The sequence below is a fragment of the Haematobia irritans genome, chromosome 5 (genome assembly GCF_050003625.1).
Source record: "Haematobia irritans isolate KBUSLIRL chromosome 5, ASM5000362v1, whole genome shotgun sequence".
In the NCBI taxonomy this organism is placed as follows: domain Eukaryota; kingdom Metazoa; phylum Arthropoda; class Insecta; order Diptera; family Muscidae; genus Haematobia; species Haematobia irritans.
Genome location: NC_134401.1, coordinates 148,909,718 through 148,927,754, shown reverse-complemented (window position 1 = coordinate 148,927,754; position 18,037 = coordinate 148,909,718). Strand labels below are relative to the sequence as shown.

Below are 18,037 nucleotides of genomic sequence, written 5' to 3'. Positions count from 1 at the left end.
ATATTATGTTTGGAACATAAAATGTTTGTAAATATAATATGCTTGGATGCAAACATATATTAATTTAGAAATAGCCTATAAACATATATGTGTTTATTAGCTTGGAGCGCTATTTAACAGGGAGCGATATTGAATTAAGTTGGTGGTTGTTGCTTGTTATTACAAAATTAACATTTTATTTTTCCTTGGGCAATTGATCAGCTACTTCCTTGATCCTTACAAACTGTGTGGTCCGCTGTTCGAATCCCCGTTCGGCAAAAGGTAAAATTAAAATAAAAACAAATCATACAATTGAATAATTTCTTCTACAATGTTTGTATTACAGAAAAAGGTGCTAAGAACTAAAAAATCTCGTGGAAGTGAGAAAGATGTGGGGGAATATACAATTGGGCAGAAACAAAATTTTGAGCATTCAGGTCGAAAACCTATGTTGTTAGCACCTATATTACCTGTTTATTTTCATAATTCATTATGATTGTAAATATATAAATAAATAAATAAAATTTTGAGCACAATATTGTTTGGGAGAATTCTTTTTAAGCTATAATATTTTTGGGTGCAAAATGCTTCCAAACATATTATATGTTCACATAATAACATATTGTTTTTTGGAAGACAACATTATTGAATTTGGATGCAAAAATACAAAATGTTTGGAACTTAGACTACCCAAACATATATTGTTTAGACCAATATGCTTTCAAACATATTATATATTGGAAGAGATCAAACATATAAATGTTTGGGCAATACCCAAAAATGTATATGCTTGAAGCAAAATATGTTTGGGAGTATATGTTACAGAAGAGATTTTTTGTGAGCGTGTAGGCACATTTTTTGGCAGATCAAAATTATTATGCCCTGGTATAGGGTATAAAAAAATTTTTTTCTATGTACCGGCTCTCTAACATTCTCCTAAACGAAAAAAATAACGTTTTATTGTAATCGAGTTAAAAAATAGCATAAATGTTTCTATTGCAGCAAACTGTGACTGTTTTAGCAGATTTTCTGCTGTGTCTACTAACAAATTTCGTATCTTTACTGATATTTGATTATTCTTTCTATTTCCAGGCTGGCCATCGACGTTGTCGCGCTCTCTACGATTGTTCAGCCGACAATGATGACGAGTTGGAATTCAAAGAAGGTGAAGTATTAATTGTTCTAAATGAAAGAACGGATGATGAAAATTGGATGGAAGGTGTTATAGAGGGTAATCCATCAAGACACGGCATGTTTCCCGTAAGTTTCGTCCATATGTTACCCGATTAAGTAATAACATTAGGGTTTATCAAATAATCCCATGGGTGTACGTAAAAAATTACTCTGTATATGTAGATGATGATGACATAGAAAGTAGAAACAAACAAACAAACAAACAACAACAATAACACAAAACAATCGTTACAAATCGTATACATACATATATGAAATGACAAATTTATAATGATGTTGTAATTAATGGAAGACAATGTAGTTTATTTTTTAGATCATAATTAATATGAAAAACAAAACTAATTTTGTTTCACTCCTAAAATTTTACTCAAGGTAATTGTGTACTCATACAAAAACATACATATGTACTATTACATTAAAAACAAAGAAGTAATGTTTTATAACAAAACGCAAACGTATTATATATGATGTAATTATTATTAATATTACTATAATATTATGCATAAAGAAAAGGAAAAAAACGAACAAACAAAAAAACAAAAATGGCAAAAAAGAAAAAGGCCCAAAAATATTTACAAAACAAAATAAATTATATTTCAATTAAATTTATGTTTCTTCAAAACAAAAAAATATTCATGCTAAAGCAAAAAAGAAGCCGAATTATATATGTGACCTATTATTTGTACATGTACATATCCTTTTTCTTGTATAGTATTTTCTATGTTTTCCTTTTTTTTTGTAACTTTTATCTTTAGATTGTCCTAAAACATACATATATACATATTGTAAAAAAAAAAACATATTGCTTTATTAAGTATTTACTACCTTTTATGTATTACAACTAATCATAGTTATGAAAAAAGAAAAACAAAACTCATATAAAACAAACAGAACAAATGCAAAACAAACAAAAAACACTTCCTATGTAATGTTACAAAATTGCTATGCTATATAATCCATAAATATTTCATTAATCTAGAGTCTAATCATACCATTCGATATCGAGAAAATATTTAATAACAATAATTTTATTATTTTCTTTTTTTTTTCTTAGCATTTTTCTCTATAATAATTGCTTGTTATAAAAAGTATTAGTATTTATATTATTGTCAAATATACATTAAAAAAAATAAAATCTTCATTCAAACAGTATTTTAATAGAAACATTTTTCGATATCGAATGTTATGATTACGACTTTACCGTATTAAAAAACAAAAAGTAATAAGAAAACTAATTTTGGAATTGCCTAAACATTGAATTGATGAAATGTTGTGTGTAGTTATTAATGATTTTATGAAATATCTACTTGGGGAATATTATAAATATTTAAAAACAAAAGAAATAAATTCGAATACTAGAATGTTAACTTTTATTTTATTTGCGGGCAAGGCAATTAGTAATGACTGCAGTATTGTATTAAAATAAATGTAAAATCAAAAAAAAAAATGTATCATTAATAACTTACAGTCAGCAAAAAAAAAAAAAGTTGTAAACCTATCAACTTGAAATAAATTGTGAAACGACAAGAAAAATACGAACTAAGTATATATGTATCAGAGAACTGCAACAGGTGGCTTTTTTCGTATTGCAATCTTACCCACAAAATTTCGGTGGCAGTGAGTACGACAGCAACTATCATGCGATCTTTTATATTGATACAAATGCGAGAATAAAAACACCATTAGTATATAACAATGTTCGTATGCAGTGTCTTGAAATCTTAAACCAATCGACATCGTAACAACCAGGGCTGTGGAGTCGGAGTCTTGGAGTCGGAGTCTGAAGATTTTGCTGGAGTCGGAGTCGGAGCCGGAGTCGTAGAAATTTTGCTCGACTCCGACTCCGGCAAAACAAACTTTGCCGAGTTCGAAGAGGGGTCATACCGGACAATTTTGTGATATACAACCTACATATGAACCCATCTTCCGATTTGTTTTAAAAAGTTTTCCCAGTCTAAAATTTTCATAAGATTTGTCAGAAATTTTGAATTTAGAGTTATTTGAGATTCATAAATAAATGCGGAAATTTCCCGTCGGCCCAGATTTTGTATATAGATATTATTAATTGAGAAATCTCCATATACACCCGATGTCCTTGGAAGCTGTAATTTTAAACAAAACCTCTGCCAACGTGTCATCTGAGCCGGTCTTTTGGGAGAATGTTTGTTTCATCAAAGCCACTCGAAATTCTTTACATTAAATTAATTGTTCATAACTGATAGACCATTTATAAATCGATGTTTCACAATTTTATTTCTATAGCAACAATATTCGTAACTGCCTAGTGGTAGTGGTTATTTAAAATTTGTTTCTATATCCGACACATTACATTTTCTGATTAGCCTGACATTTAGATTTTTGTGTATTTTTAATACCAGGATTTTACTTCTTAAAGGGTGATACGGTCAAGATTTGGTCAAGGGAAAACGCGTGTAAATCGGTGAAATCAAATTAAATTTCTTTTTCAAGTTCAATTAATATAAAATTCAGGAAAAATATTCAGTTAGGCTTTCGCTTTTCCAAATCCGAATTGCCGGGCCTCACGCTTGACACCTGCCATCAGATTTTGTACAGCCACCTTGTCCACCTTCTTCGCCGCAGAAAGCCAGTTTGCCTTGAACTGCTGCTCGTCCTTAGCAGTTTTTTGGTCTTCTTTATTTAAACTTCTGGAAGCCTAATTATTTTTTGAAATTTTTTCTTTTTAAAAATACATATTCTGGAGATTGTTGTTATCTACCCATATTTTGATGTGGTCTCTATATTGTCTTGTGTCGTATTTTAATTTATTGGCCTGACACTAAAATACTGAGATTTATCGTTGAGTCGTATCAAAATTTAAAATTAGGGTTCTTTAGGACATATAAACAGATATGGCAAAATAGAACACTTATATCGGTCAATTTTTGGAACACTACACCTTAATATTAAAATTGGAATACTGTTAAAATGAGATTTAGGTACACCACCTGGAGTCGACTCCGGAGTCGGAGTCGAGGCTAATAAGAAATGCTGGAGTCGGAGTCGGAGCCGGAGTCGAGCAAAATTGTCTCGACTCCACAGCCCTGGTAACAACGCTAGGTAAACAAAAAACGAGTGTGGTACTTAAGTGCAGGGATGGAAAATGCAGTACTATAGTACTTTTTTCCAGTACCGTAGTACCCCCGCGAATGATTTAGTACCTTTGTGTACATTTTTGAGCCGATAGCAGATTTATGGTACAATAGTTTGGACAAAATATTTTAATATTTTACAAACATTTATTTCTTCAGAAAGTTTGCTCAAAATTTTATTTCAACAGAAAATGTTGTCACAATGTTTTCTTTGAGAAAATTTTGTCAACATTTTATTTTATTTTTGTCAACATTTTATTTCTGTAAAAAAAAATGTATTTCTATAGAAAATTTTTTCAAAATTTTATTTCTATAGAAATTATTTTCAAAATGTTATTTCTATAGAAAATTTTGTCAAAATTTTATTTCTAGAGAAAATTTTTATTTTTTTAGAAATTTTTGTCACCATTTTATTTCTATAGAAAATTTTGTCAATATTTTATTTCTATAGAAAATTTTATTTCTTTAGAAATTTTTGTCGAAATTTTTTATCTATGGAAAAATTTTGTCAAAATGTTATTTCTATAGAATATTTTGTCAAACTTTTATTTCTATAGAAAGTTTTGTCAACATTTTATTTCTATAAAAAGTTTTGTCAAAATTTTATTTCTATAGATTTTTTTTAATATTTAATATCTATAAAAATTTTTGTCAAAATTTTATATCTACACAAAATTTTGTAAAAAATTTATTTTTATTTATCTACAGAAAATTTGTAAGCGGATGTGAAACTAAAGAGTGATACGGTCAAAATTTGGTCAAGGGAAAACGCGTGTAAATCGGTGAAATCGTTTATTAAAAAAGTCAAATTAAATTTCTTTTTCAAGTTCAATTAGTATAAAATTCAGGAAAAATATTCAGTTAGGCTTTCGCTTTTCCAAATCCGAATTGCCGGGCCTCACGCTTGACACCTGCCATCAGATTTTGTACAGCCACCTTGTCCACCTTCTTCGCCGCAGAAAGCCAGTTTGCCTTGAACTGCTGCTCGTCCTTAGCAGTTTTTTGGTCTTCTTTAGGTTCCGCTTGACAATAGCCCAGTATTTCTCAATTGGGCGGAGCTCTGGCGTGTTGTCCTTGAGACCCACCTGCAAGTTGTTGGCGGCGTACCACTGCATGGCTTTTTTACCGTAATGGCAAGATGCCAAATCCGGCCAAAACAGTACGGAACAACCGTGTTTCTTCAGGAAAGTCAGCAGACGTTTATTCAAACACTCTTTTTACGTAAATTTCTTGGTTGGCAGTCCCGGAAGCTATGAAAATGCTGCTTTTCAAGCCACAGTTTGGCTTGCCAAACCAGATATTTCTTTGCGAACTTTGACAGTTTTATGTGCTTGAAAATATCGGCTACCTTTCCCCTTCCTTTTGCCGTATAAAACTCGTGTCCCGGAAGCTGCTTGTAGTCGGCTTTGACGTAGGTTTCGTCGTCCATTACCACGTAGTCAAACTTCGTCAGCATCGTCGTGTACAGCCTCCGGGATCGCGCTTTGGCCGTCGTATTTTGTTTATCATCGCGATTTGGAGTCACTACCTTCTTGTAAGTCGATAGTCCGGCTCGTTTTTTGGCTCGATGCACGGTTGTAGACGATACACCCAGCTTATTTGCGGCATCTCGGAGAGAGAGGTTAGGGTTTCGCTGGAAACTACCGGCAACTCTCTTTGTCGTCTCAGCGGCTTCCGGTTTTCGATTTCCCCCCGATCCAGACTTCCTGGCTGTCGACAAACGTTCCCCAAACACTTTAATTACATTTGTAACGGTTGATTTGGCAACTTTTAGCGATTTTGCCAGCTTTGCGTGCGAGTAGCTCGGATTTTCGCGATGCGCGAGCAAAATTTTGATACGCTGCTCTTCTTGCTTGGACGGCATTTTGACAACTGAAGAGTGAATTCCAAAATCAAAATAGGAGCAACATTCTACACACACACACCTTCAAAATGAGGGGTGTTCAGGGTTTTTAAATGCAAAATTGAAAGAAATACGTCAAGTTTATATAGACCAAATTTTGACCGTATCACCCTTTAAACAAGAAAAAGTATTTAAAATTGAAGAGTTGACAAACAAAACTTTATTTTCTTTAAAATTCTGTCTAAAGGAGCTCTTCACAATAATCTTCCAATAGAATTTTTGTTGAAATTTAGTCAAAAGTACTTTTTCGTGATTGCACTCAACAACAACAATTACCAGCAGTTGGCATTGCCTCAAGAGAATGGAGAGAGTACCAAATAAGAGAATACCAAACTGCTGAGATATTGGTAACCAATTTGTGTGATTGCTTTACTGTTTTCGAAAGACCAACATTCATACTAAAAAACACCGACAGTCGTCGGTTGCATTGAATTGGTTGAAAATTTTTTTTACCAATTGGTGTTTTAAGATTGCAAATATCGGTGTTTACTAAATACACTGGTCGGTTGCGGTAGATCGCAACAGTTCTCTGATATGTTTTATTCCTTAAATTAAAGCTTGAGATCCGGGCTACAATATAGAATTCAGTTTTAAATCTGTTTAGAGAAATAAAAAAACCAAAAACAAAAAAGGGTTATTTTCACTTGGCCAAAAAAAACTTGTACACTAAAAATAAATAAAAATTGTTGGTTTAAACGCTAAATATTATAAATTTTTAATAATTTTTGTATGATAGCCCTCAGTGTTTTATACTGCCTGGAGTCTATTTGGCATTGAGTGGGTTAGGGTTTTCGTCAATTCTACGGGAATTGAGCTCCATATATCCATAAGGACGTTTTTGAGAGTTTCTTTGCTAAAAATGTTAAAGTTATTCAGCTTTGTCTTCACATATGCCCACAGGTGTTCAATGAGATTCATGTCCGGGTTCTGCGGAGGGTGATGTATTACTTTTTTGGTGTTGTATAGCAAGTATTCCTTAAGAATATAGGACGAATGCTTCGGGTCATTATCTTGGACAAACACAAATCCGTCTTCCAGACCCATTTTTTGGGCAAATTCGGCCAAATTATTCTTCAGAATATATAAATTATCTATTTTGTGTATAGTTCCTTCAAGAAATGTGAGGTTTCCAACGCAATTTGAATGCCGTCACATTCTCACCTACGTGGTTAACAGTATGCGTTATATTTCGTTTCCCCCCTTTATCACCCACTCAATTCCAAATAGACTCCAGGCAGTAGAAAATACTAAGGGCTATCATACAAAATATTCACCCGTATTCCTGAAGTCGCCCTCGCCGTCGCTTTTCATCTGTCGCCACTAATTGGTATTCCGTTCGTCGATATATTCTGCTATCGACGAAAATCGGTATTCCTTTCCATATTGTAGCCCGAATCTCAAGTTTTAATTTAAGGTATAATACATATATATTTAGTTCATATTTTTCTTGTCGTTTCAAAATTTATTTCAAATTGACAGGTGTACAACTTTTTTTTGCTGACAATATAGGTCAATTGAAAAGATCGCGACCTACCATAGGAAAACATACACGTTTTGTTTTTAATCCTTTTTCAGTAAATTATATTTCACTTAAAGCGATTCTGGACATTTTCGTTAATAATTTTGTAGTGCGGTTTTAGCCTTCCTTTTTTGATTTCGGGATTAGAGAACAAAAACAATTGCCGAAAATCGCTTATTGTTTTTCAAAATATTTACCATTTATATATTTACACTTTTGGATGCGTTTGAACCAGAGTGGCGCACTCTGATTGAGGTAACTCCATTTAGAACGCATCTACCACTGCCTCGTCGATGCTAGGTCTAGTTCAGACCTACTAGGTCTGAACTTCTGGAAAAGTGTCCGGAAATACGCCATTATGTTAAATTTATGCTTCCACAGTATTTTTTCATATTTTATCAACACGTGAAATTAGGTTTGGACATGTTTGTTCATTGAAGGGATTTCTCTTTTTCTGATCCAGTGAACTAGTTCAATCAGTTAGTTCCAAATAGGACGCAACTGTTATAGCCTCGGAAAATGTTTACAGCTCTTGAGGTAAGTGAATACTTTAAGTGCGAAAATTTTGTCAGGCCGTCAGTTTCAAAAAAATTTTTAAATTCGAAGTTTTCAAATAAGACTAGAATGGAATTTTTTTATTACCACTTACAGGTCACCCAAATTGTTTTTTACTACACAGAGTAGCATATTTTGAGAGTATATATTTAATTATGAAAATTTAAATATTTTGAACCAATTTTAGCTGTTGCTTCGAGTTTAGTTTAGCAAAAAAGTTAAAGAAAACTTAAAGTCTACTTTTGGCATATAAATTCATTCCATAAACTGTCAATAAATTGCTTTCCATATGGGTATAGACCTTTTTTAGCTATAGTGAAAAGTCGATTATTCTTTTAACATACAGGAATATAAATGGTGTCTTCGATGACATTTTTGGCTTCAAGACTATGTAACCGAATGTAACCCTAATTAAACATAGAATGCTGGACCTGCATTCAGGGGTTCCACTCGTGCCAAAAAAAATTACCAAAAATTGAAAAAAATGTACCACAAATCTATTAAAGAAAATACTTCTATAGAAAAAATTTGTCCAAATTTTATTTCTATAGAGTATTTATCGAAATTTTATTTCTATAGAAAATGTTTGCAAAATTTTATTTCTATATGTTACAAAATTTTTGCAAAATTTAATTTCTATAGAAAATTTTTGAAAAATTTTATTTCTACATAAAAGTTTTGCAAAATTTTATTCCTATAGAAAATTTTTGCAAAATTTTATTTCTATAGAAAATTTTTGCAAAATTTTATTCCAATAGAAAATTTTTGCAAAATTTTATTTCTATTGAAAATTTTTGCAAAATTTTATTTCTATAGAATTTTTTTCCAGAGAAAAATTTTATTCCTATAGAAAATTTTTGCAAAATTTCATATTTCTAGAAAATTTTTACAAAATTTTATTTCTATAGAAAATTTTTGCAAAATTTTACTTCTATAGAAATTTTTTGTAAAATTTTATTTCTATAGAATTTGTTTGCAAAATTTTATTCCTATAGAAAATTGTTGAAAAATTTTATTTCTATATAAATTTTTTGCAAAATTTTATTCCAATAGAAATTTTTTGCAAAATTTTATTTCTATAGAAAATTTTTGAAAAATTTTATTTCTATATAAATTTTTTGCAAAATTTTTTTCCTATAGAAAATTTTGTCCAAATTTTATTTCTACAGAGCATTTATCGAAATTTTATTTCTCTAGAATATGTTTATAAAATTTTTGCAAAATTTTATTTCTATAGAAAATTTTTGCAAAATTTTATTTCTATAGAAAATTTTTGCAAAATTTTATTTCTATATAAATTATTTGCAAAATTTTATTCCTATAGAAAATGTTGTCCAAATTTTATTTCTACAGAGCATTTATCGAAATTTTATTTCTATAGAATATGTTTGTAAAATTTTATTTCTATAGAAAATTTTTCAATAATTTTATTTCTATAGAAAATTTTTGCAAAATTTTATTTCTATAAATATTATATATAATATAAAAAAATATTATATATATAAATATTTCTATAGAATATGTTGTAAAATTTTATTCCTATAGAAAATTTTTGCACAAGATTTTTTTTGAAAAATTTTTTTTCTATAGAAATTTTATTTCTATAGAAAATTTTGCAAAAATTTTATTCATATAGAAAATCTTTGCTAAATTTTATTTCGATAGAAATTTTTTCAAAAATTTTATTTCTATAGAAAATTTTTGAAAAATTTTATTTCTATATAAAATTTTAGCAAAATTTTATCCCTATAGAAAAATTTGTCCAAATTTTATTTCTATAGAATATGTTTGTAAAATTTTTATTTCTATAGAAAATTTTTGAAAAATTTTATTTCTATATAAAATTTTTGCAAAATTTTATTCCTATAGAAAATTTTGTCCAAATTTTATTTCTACAGAGCATTTATCGAAATTTTACTTCTATAGAAAATTTTTGCAAAATTTTATTTCTATAGAAAATTTTTGCAAAATTTCATTCCTATAAATATTTCTATAGAAAATATGTGTAAAATTTTATTCCTATAGAAAATGTTTTGTAAAATTTTATTTCTAAAAAAATTTTTGCAAAATTTTATTTCTATAGAAAGTTTTTGCAAAATTTTATTTCTATAGAAAATTTTTGCAAAATTTTATTCCTATAGAAATTTTTTGCTAAATTTTATTTCTATAGAAAATGTTTGCTAAATTTTATTTCTATAGAAATTTTTTCAAAAATTTTATTTATAACATATAGTAAAATTTGCAAAATTGTATTTCTATAAAAAAATTTTGCAAAATTGTATTTCTATAAAAAAATTTTGCAAAATTTTATTTCAATAGAAAATTGAAGTACCTCATCAAAAATTCTACCAATCTAACAAACAGTGAAATATCTACAATTTTGGTAGAATTCTACCAACTGTGGCAACCGCGCCTGCATTACCACCATAATGGACTTGAAAGTCTAAATGGGTATATATGCCATCCGTATATGACATCCGATTATGCCATATATGACATCCGATTATGAACTGAAAAAACTTACAATTTGTGTTTTGTAGTTAAAAAAAAAAACAAAAATCAAAGACGTTCATAATTATGATACTTTTATATACAAGGTGGTCTCAATTCATCAAGTGACTATAAAGGGCTCATCAAAACGTCAAAATATATGGTTGACATTTTATTTCTTGTTGTTGTTAAGAAAAATTAAACTAAAATTAGAAATTTGGAAATAACTCAAATACAAGGAAGTAAAACGTAAATGTTGTCTTTGTTACAAGAGAGCATATTGTGAAAATGGTCAAAAATCTTGCGCACAGTTGAATATTTTTCACTCAAACATTTCTCATGAGAGATACAGAATTCAAAAAAATATTTTTGTATTTGTTTGATTACTTTTTACTGGCATTGTGATGGGCTGTTTCTATATTTTTGGGGCTAGTAAGGCTAGCTAACAAATAATTGTACGATGGTTCATAATGAAATATAGGTTTTGTAGAAATGTTTTTTTATCATTGTTCGAAAAATATTCATCTGTGCAAAAAATAAAATTCAATAAAAATCGTCAATAAACTTATGACTACTAAACATAATATTTTTAAATTGTTCCTGTACAAAACGAAACAAAAACTTTTTTTTTTACCATATTTTCAACTGTTTGGATTGCTATAACAACTTTTGATTAAGCAGGGGTAGTGAAAAGATGGGAGGCCAACTTTTGATTAAGCAGGGGTAGTTAAAAGATGGGAGGCCAACTTTGGATTAAGCAGGAGTAGTGTGAAGTTGGAAGACCAACTTTTGATTAAGCAAGGGTAGTGAAAAGATGGGAGATCATAGGTAAATTGTAATTTCCTTAGTTTCATCAGTTCAATCAGTTGTAAAAAATTATTTTTTATTTATTTTTAACTCTGTTATTATGTACACAAGGAAACAGAATGGTTACCATTTTTTTGTAAACTTCAAAATAATATAAAATCTTATATAGTTTTTGCCATCGAAAAATTTCTAATTAATTAACCTTAAACCTACTAAATATTTAAGTTAATGCATTAAACAACAAAATATTGTGTCACTAGGCCAGTAAAACAAACTAAGATTGTTGCCACCGAAACTACTCTAAAAAAGAAAATGATTTATTTTCAAATCGATATTAATGTTTTCATGCTGTCATTGGTCGTTACTTTGCACACGCATCATAAATTGCTAAAAACAAATACTAGAAGCACACGAAACTAAATATAAAAATAACTTGAAATATAATGATTTTATTGCCCCCTCTACGGCAATTGTTTGCTGTTTATAACAGAAACTCGTTTGATTCTTTTTGTTTTATTGTTTTGTTTTTTTTTTTTTTTCTTTTCTTTTTATCAAACAGGAACCTTATAGGAGGTGAAAGATTTGTTAAAACCCCGTAAGCAAAAAAACAAATAAAAATTAATATCATTCTTAAGAACTATAAAGATGATAAATATAAAACAAATACTTATATAGAGCTGCCATAATCAATTCATTTCACACATAGTCCGGACTTGGTCCAGCTAGAGTGAACTATTAAGCAAAATTGACATAGTTAAAAAATATCCCCTTTTTGTAGAAACACTTAAACGAAGAAATACAATTTTTTGTTAAATTTCTTAAAAAAACAAAATCTCTCAAACAAAAAGTAAGATAAACGTTTATAAAACAAGTTTTTTTAAGAAGAAAAAATATTAATTATGAAAAAAAAATACGAAAAACAAACAAATCGTTATTCCTGCTTATCAGATAATTAATAAACAATAATTATAATAAGAAAAAACGAAGGAAAAATATAAAAACAAATTTAAATGCTTTTAAATATCGCTTCGATATTATTTATATAATTGCGTTATATCTTTATATACCTAAATATTTAGAGTTAAACTATGAAAATCAACAAATAAATAAAAAAAAAATAAAAATTAAAACCCTTTTGCTAAGTACCTCAAAAAAACTATATATTAAACTGATATTTATAGAAACCCAAAAACACATAAACGAGTCTATACTCTCTCTATATATAGTAGAGATATATATCCTATAAGTTTGCTAAACCATCTTTCCGCTTTCTTTATGCATTTTTTTTAGTTTGTGACAAAATGTATGTGAAATATACAGAAAGATTATTCAGCATTGCTAGAATGACCAAAACCGATACCGGTATACCGGCTTATCTTCTTATAGAGATTACCAACTTTGGTGACAATCCCATTGTCGGTGGACCGTTAGAACTGGCATTCGGTTCTTATATTTTCAATGTAAAATTGCAAATTCAATGCTAATTGTAGGTACTTACATCTGGATTTTTTAATAAACAGCAATGAAAATTTCCAAATAGGTGCAATAGTTTCGTATTTTTAAAACTGAGAAAATCTCGAGTTTTCCTATAGAAATGAAATTTTGACAAAATTTCCTATAGAAATGATATTTTGACAAAATTTCCTATAGAAATGAAATTTTTACAAAATTTCCTAAGAAATGACATTTTGACAAAATTTCCTATAGAAATGTAATTTTAATAAATTCTTCGTATAGAAATAAAAATTTGATAACATTCCCTTTGACAAATTTTCGTATAGAAATAAAATTTTAACACATTGTTCCTATAGAAATGAAATTCTTAGAAAATTTCCTATAGAAATAAAATTTTGAGAAAATTTCTTATAGGAATGTCATTTTTGACCAATTTTTCCTATAGAAACGAAATTTTCCCAAAATTTCTATAGAAATTTAATTTTGAAAAAAATTCCTATAGAAATATCATTTTGAACAATTTTTCCTATAGACATGAAATTAACACCAAATTTTCCTATAGAAATGAAATTTTGACAAAATTTCCTATAGAAATTAAATTTTAAGAAAATTTCCTGTGGAAATTAAATTTTGACGAAATTTCCTATAGAAATGAAATTTGGACAAAATTTCCTATAGAAATGAAATTTTGACAAAATTTCCTATAGAAATGAAATTTTAACAAAATTTCCTATATCGAAATGAAATTTTGACAAAATTTCTTAAAGAAATGAAAATTAGACACAATTTCCTATAGAAATAAAATTTTAAGAAAAATTTCTATAGAAATAAAATTTTAAGAAAAATTTCTATAGAAATTAAATTTTGAGAAAATTTCCTATAGAAATGAAATTTTGCCAAAATTTCCTATAGAAATGAAATTTTGAGAAAATTTCCTATAGAAATGAAATTTTGACAACATTTCCTATAAAAATGAAAATTAGACAAAATTTCCTATTGAAATGAAATTTGACATAATTTCCGATAGAAATGAAATTTTGACAAAATTTCCTATAGAAATAAAATTTTAAGAAAAATTTCTATAGAAATTAAATTTTAAGAAAATTTTCTATAGAAATTAAATTTAGAGAAAATTTCCTATAGAAATGAAATTTTGACAAAAATTCCTATGGAAATGAAATTTTGACAAAATTTCCTATAGAAACGAAATTTTGCCAAAATTTACTATAGAAATTAAATTTTAAGAAAAATTTCTATAGAAATTAAATTTTGACAAAATTTCCTGTTGAAATGAAATTTTGACTAAATTTCCTATGGAAATGAAATTTAAATTTTGAGAAAAATTTCTATAGAAATTAAATTTTGACAAAATTTTCTATAGAAATGAAATTTTGACAAAATTTCCTATGGAAATGAAATTTTAACAAAATTTCCTATAGAAATGAAATTTTAACAAAATTTCCTATAGAAATGAAATTTTAACAAAATTTCCTATAGAAATGAAATTTTGACAAAATTTCCTATAGAAATGAAATTTTGACAAAACTTTCTATAGAAATGAAATTTTGACAAAATTTCCTATAGAAATGAAAATTAGACAAAATTTCATATTGGAATGAAATTTTGAGAAAATTTCCTATGGAAATTAAATTTTGACAAAATTCCCTATAGAAATGAAATTTTGACAAAATTTTCTATACAAATGAAATTTTGACAAAATTTTCTATAGAAATGAAATTTTGACAAAATTTCCTATAGAAATGAAAATTAGACAAAATTTCCTATTGAAATGAAAGTTTGAGAAAATGTCCTATGGAAATGAAATTTTGACAATATTTCCTATAGAAAAAAAATTTTGAGAAAATTTCCTATAGAAATTAAATTTTGACAAAATTTCCTATAGAAATGAAATTTTGACAAAATTTCTTATAGAAATGAAATTTTGACAAATTATTCCTATAGAAACGAAATTTTAGCAAAATTTTCTATAGAAATACAATTTTGACAAAATTTCCTATAGAAATTAAATTTTAACAAAATTTCCTATAGAAATGAAATTTTGCGAAAATTTTCTATAGAAATGAAATTTTGACAAAATTTCCTATAGAAATGAAAATTAGACAAAATTTCCTATTGAAATGAAATTTTGAGAAAATTTCCTATAGAAATGAAATTTTGACAAAATTTCCTATGGAAATGAAATTTTGAGAAAATTTCTTATAGAAATGAAAATTAGACAAAATTTCCTATTGAAATGAAAGTTTGAGAAATTTTCCTATAGAAATGAAAAATTGACAAAATTTCCTATAGAAATGAAATTTTAACAAAATTTCCTATAGAAATGAAATTTTGACAAAATTTCCTATAGAAATGAAATTTTGACAAAATTTCCTATAGAAATGAAATTTTGACAAAATTTCCTATAGAAATGAAATTTTGACAAAATTTCCTATAGAAATGAAATTTTGAGAAAATTTCCTATGGAAATGAAATTTTGACAAAATTCCCTATAGAAATGAAATTTTGACAATATTTCCTATAGAAATGAAAATTAGACAAAATTTCCTATTGAAATGAAAGGTTGAAAAAATTTCCTATAGAAATGAAATTTTGACAAAATTTCCTATAGAAATGAAATTTTGACAAAATTTCTTATAGAAATGAAATTTTGACAAATTATTCCTATAGTAAAGAAATTTTAGCAAAATTTTCTATAGAAATATAATTTTGACAAAATTTCCTATAGAAATTAAATTTTAACAAAATTTCCTATAGAAATGAAATTTTGAGAAAATTTTCTATAGAAATGAAATTTTGACAAAATTTCCTATAGAAATGAAAATTAGACAAAATTTCCTATTGAAATGAAATTTTGAGAAAATTTCCTATAGAAATGAAATTTTGACAAAATTTCCTATGGAAATGAAATTTTGAGAAAATTTCTTATAGAAATGAAAATTAGACAAAATTTCCTATAGAAATGAAAAATTGACAAAATTTCCTATAGAAATGAAAAATTGACAAAATTTCCTATAGAAATGAAATTTTGAAAAAATTTCCTATAGAAATTAAATTTTGACAAAATTTCCTATAGAAATGAAATTTTAACAAAATTTCTTATAGTAAAGAAATTTTGACAAAATTTTCTATAGAAATAAAATTTTAAGAAAAATTCCTATAGAAATGAAATTTTGAGAAAATTTCCTATAGAAATGAAATTTTGACAAAATTTCCTATGGAAATGAAATTTGACAAATTTTTCGTAAAGAAATTAAATTTGGACAAAATTTCCTATAAAAATGAAATTTTGGAAAAATTCCTATGGTAATTAAATTTTGAGGGAATTTCTTATAGAAAATGATTTTTAAGAAAAAATCTAATCGACTACCATATTTAAATCTAATATTTTTTAAAGGCATAGTTTGAGCCTATAACACTCAAGACGACTTTATGTTCATACAATATGCATTTTAGCTACATAATTTCCAACCGATTCGCTCACTGAGATAACTTACGATGAAATAAGGTACCAGCTATTGCTTCCATATACTCAACTTTAGAACCTAATCAATCAATTGTTTCAATATGTCGACTGTGCACACTACATTCCACTCGTTTTCCTCTTAGAACTCTATCACCCGCATTATTAGAATGTCTCCCCATTAACTTTATCTTGAAATACAGTATCGGTATATGACTATAATTAGCGTCTAATTTCTGATTTAATTGATGTGCCTTCATGTTTCCCATAGTGATTTGTTAACAGAACAACTATAGAAAAATATAAACTATAAATTACAAACAAAAATTTAAATATTTCTTAATTTTATATAAACAAATTTCATATATATAAAATATCGCGGTCATAATAGCTAAACCGAATACTGTTAAAGGCTTTGGAAATGTTGGTTTTCTTGTAAATCACTTTGATAGGTTTACTGTTTCTCACTTATCTTGATTAATTGGCATGTAATACAACATCACTACAAATTTCTATTCCGCATTCAATTTGTTTCTTGGTATTGATAATGGTTTTACCGCCACCCTTAATATTTCCCACATTAGTATCTATCAAACTTCACATAAATGATGGTTACAAACATACCAAAAATTCCATTCATTCATTTTTATTAATAAAAAATTGAACAAAAAAAAAAGAACAACTAGCTCAAAAAATGCTAAATGAAAAGCAAAACGAAATTATCATTAATGTCATATCAATTTATCATACTCTGTATTCTTTATTTAATTGCAACAAAACTAATTATGGCATACGAATCATGAATAAAATAAAACATAAAATGAAAAAAAAAAACATTAAATATGTGTATATATAAATTTTCTATAATTTTCCCCCCATTTAATTTATTATTGTTCAACAATCAAAATTGTATTTTATTTTATCAACACAATTTAAAGGGAAATCTACAATCGCAAGTATTACAATTTTCAACATTCTTTTGTGTAAATTTAAAACTATTAATTTTGTTATTAAATTGCTATAAATTTTAAGTTTATCTTTACACTTCTTTAAAATGTGTATTGCATTCTTCTGCACCATTTCCATTGAAATGTTTTATTTTGTACAAAAATTAAATTTTGACAAATTTCTTCTGTAGAAATTGTATTTTGACAAATTTTCTTATAAAAACGAAATTTTGACAAATTTTTCCTATATAAATGAAATTTTGAGAAAATTTCCCGTATAAATGAAATTTAGAGAAAATTTCCTATAAAAATGAAATTTGGACAAAATTTCCTATGGAAATGAAATTTTGACAAAATTTCCTATAGAAATTAAACTTTGAGAAAATTGAAATGAAATTTTGACAAAATTTCCTATTGAAATGAAATTTTGACAAAATTTCCTATAGAAAATTTTGACAAAATTTCCTATAGAAATGAAATTTTAATAAAATATTCCTATAGAAAAGAAAATTTGCCAAACGAAACTTTGACAAAATTTCCTTTAGAAATGAAATTCCTATAAAAATGAAATTTTGACAAAATTTCCTATAGAAAAGA

At 27.0% G+C, this 18,037-nt stretch overlaps 1 protein-coding gene across 3 annotated transcripts in view; it reads left to right on the top strand.

Annotated features, from left to right (window-relative positions):
• The window catches only part of Asap (ArfGAP domain of ASAP), a 104,021-nt gene extending 101,481 nt beyond the window's left edge, over positions 1 to 2,540 (top strand). For all 3 annotated transcript variants that reach the window (XM_075308769.1, XM_075308771.1, XM_075308770.1), the window contains one exon: positions 1,072 to 2,540. In XM_075308769.1, the coding sequence (XP_075164884.1) occupies positions 1,072 to 1,269 (198 nt within the window). In that variant the 3' untranslated portion in view covers positions 1,270 to 2,540. The remainder of the gene's footprint in view (positions 1 to 1,071) is intronic.
• The last annotated feature ends 15,497 nt before the right edge of the window (positions 2,541 to 18,037 follow it).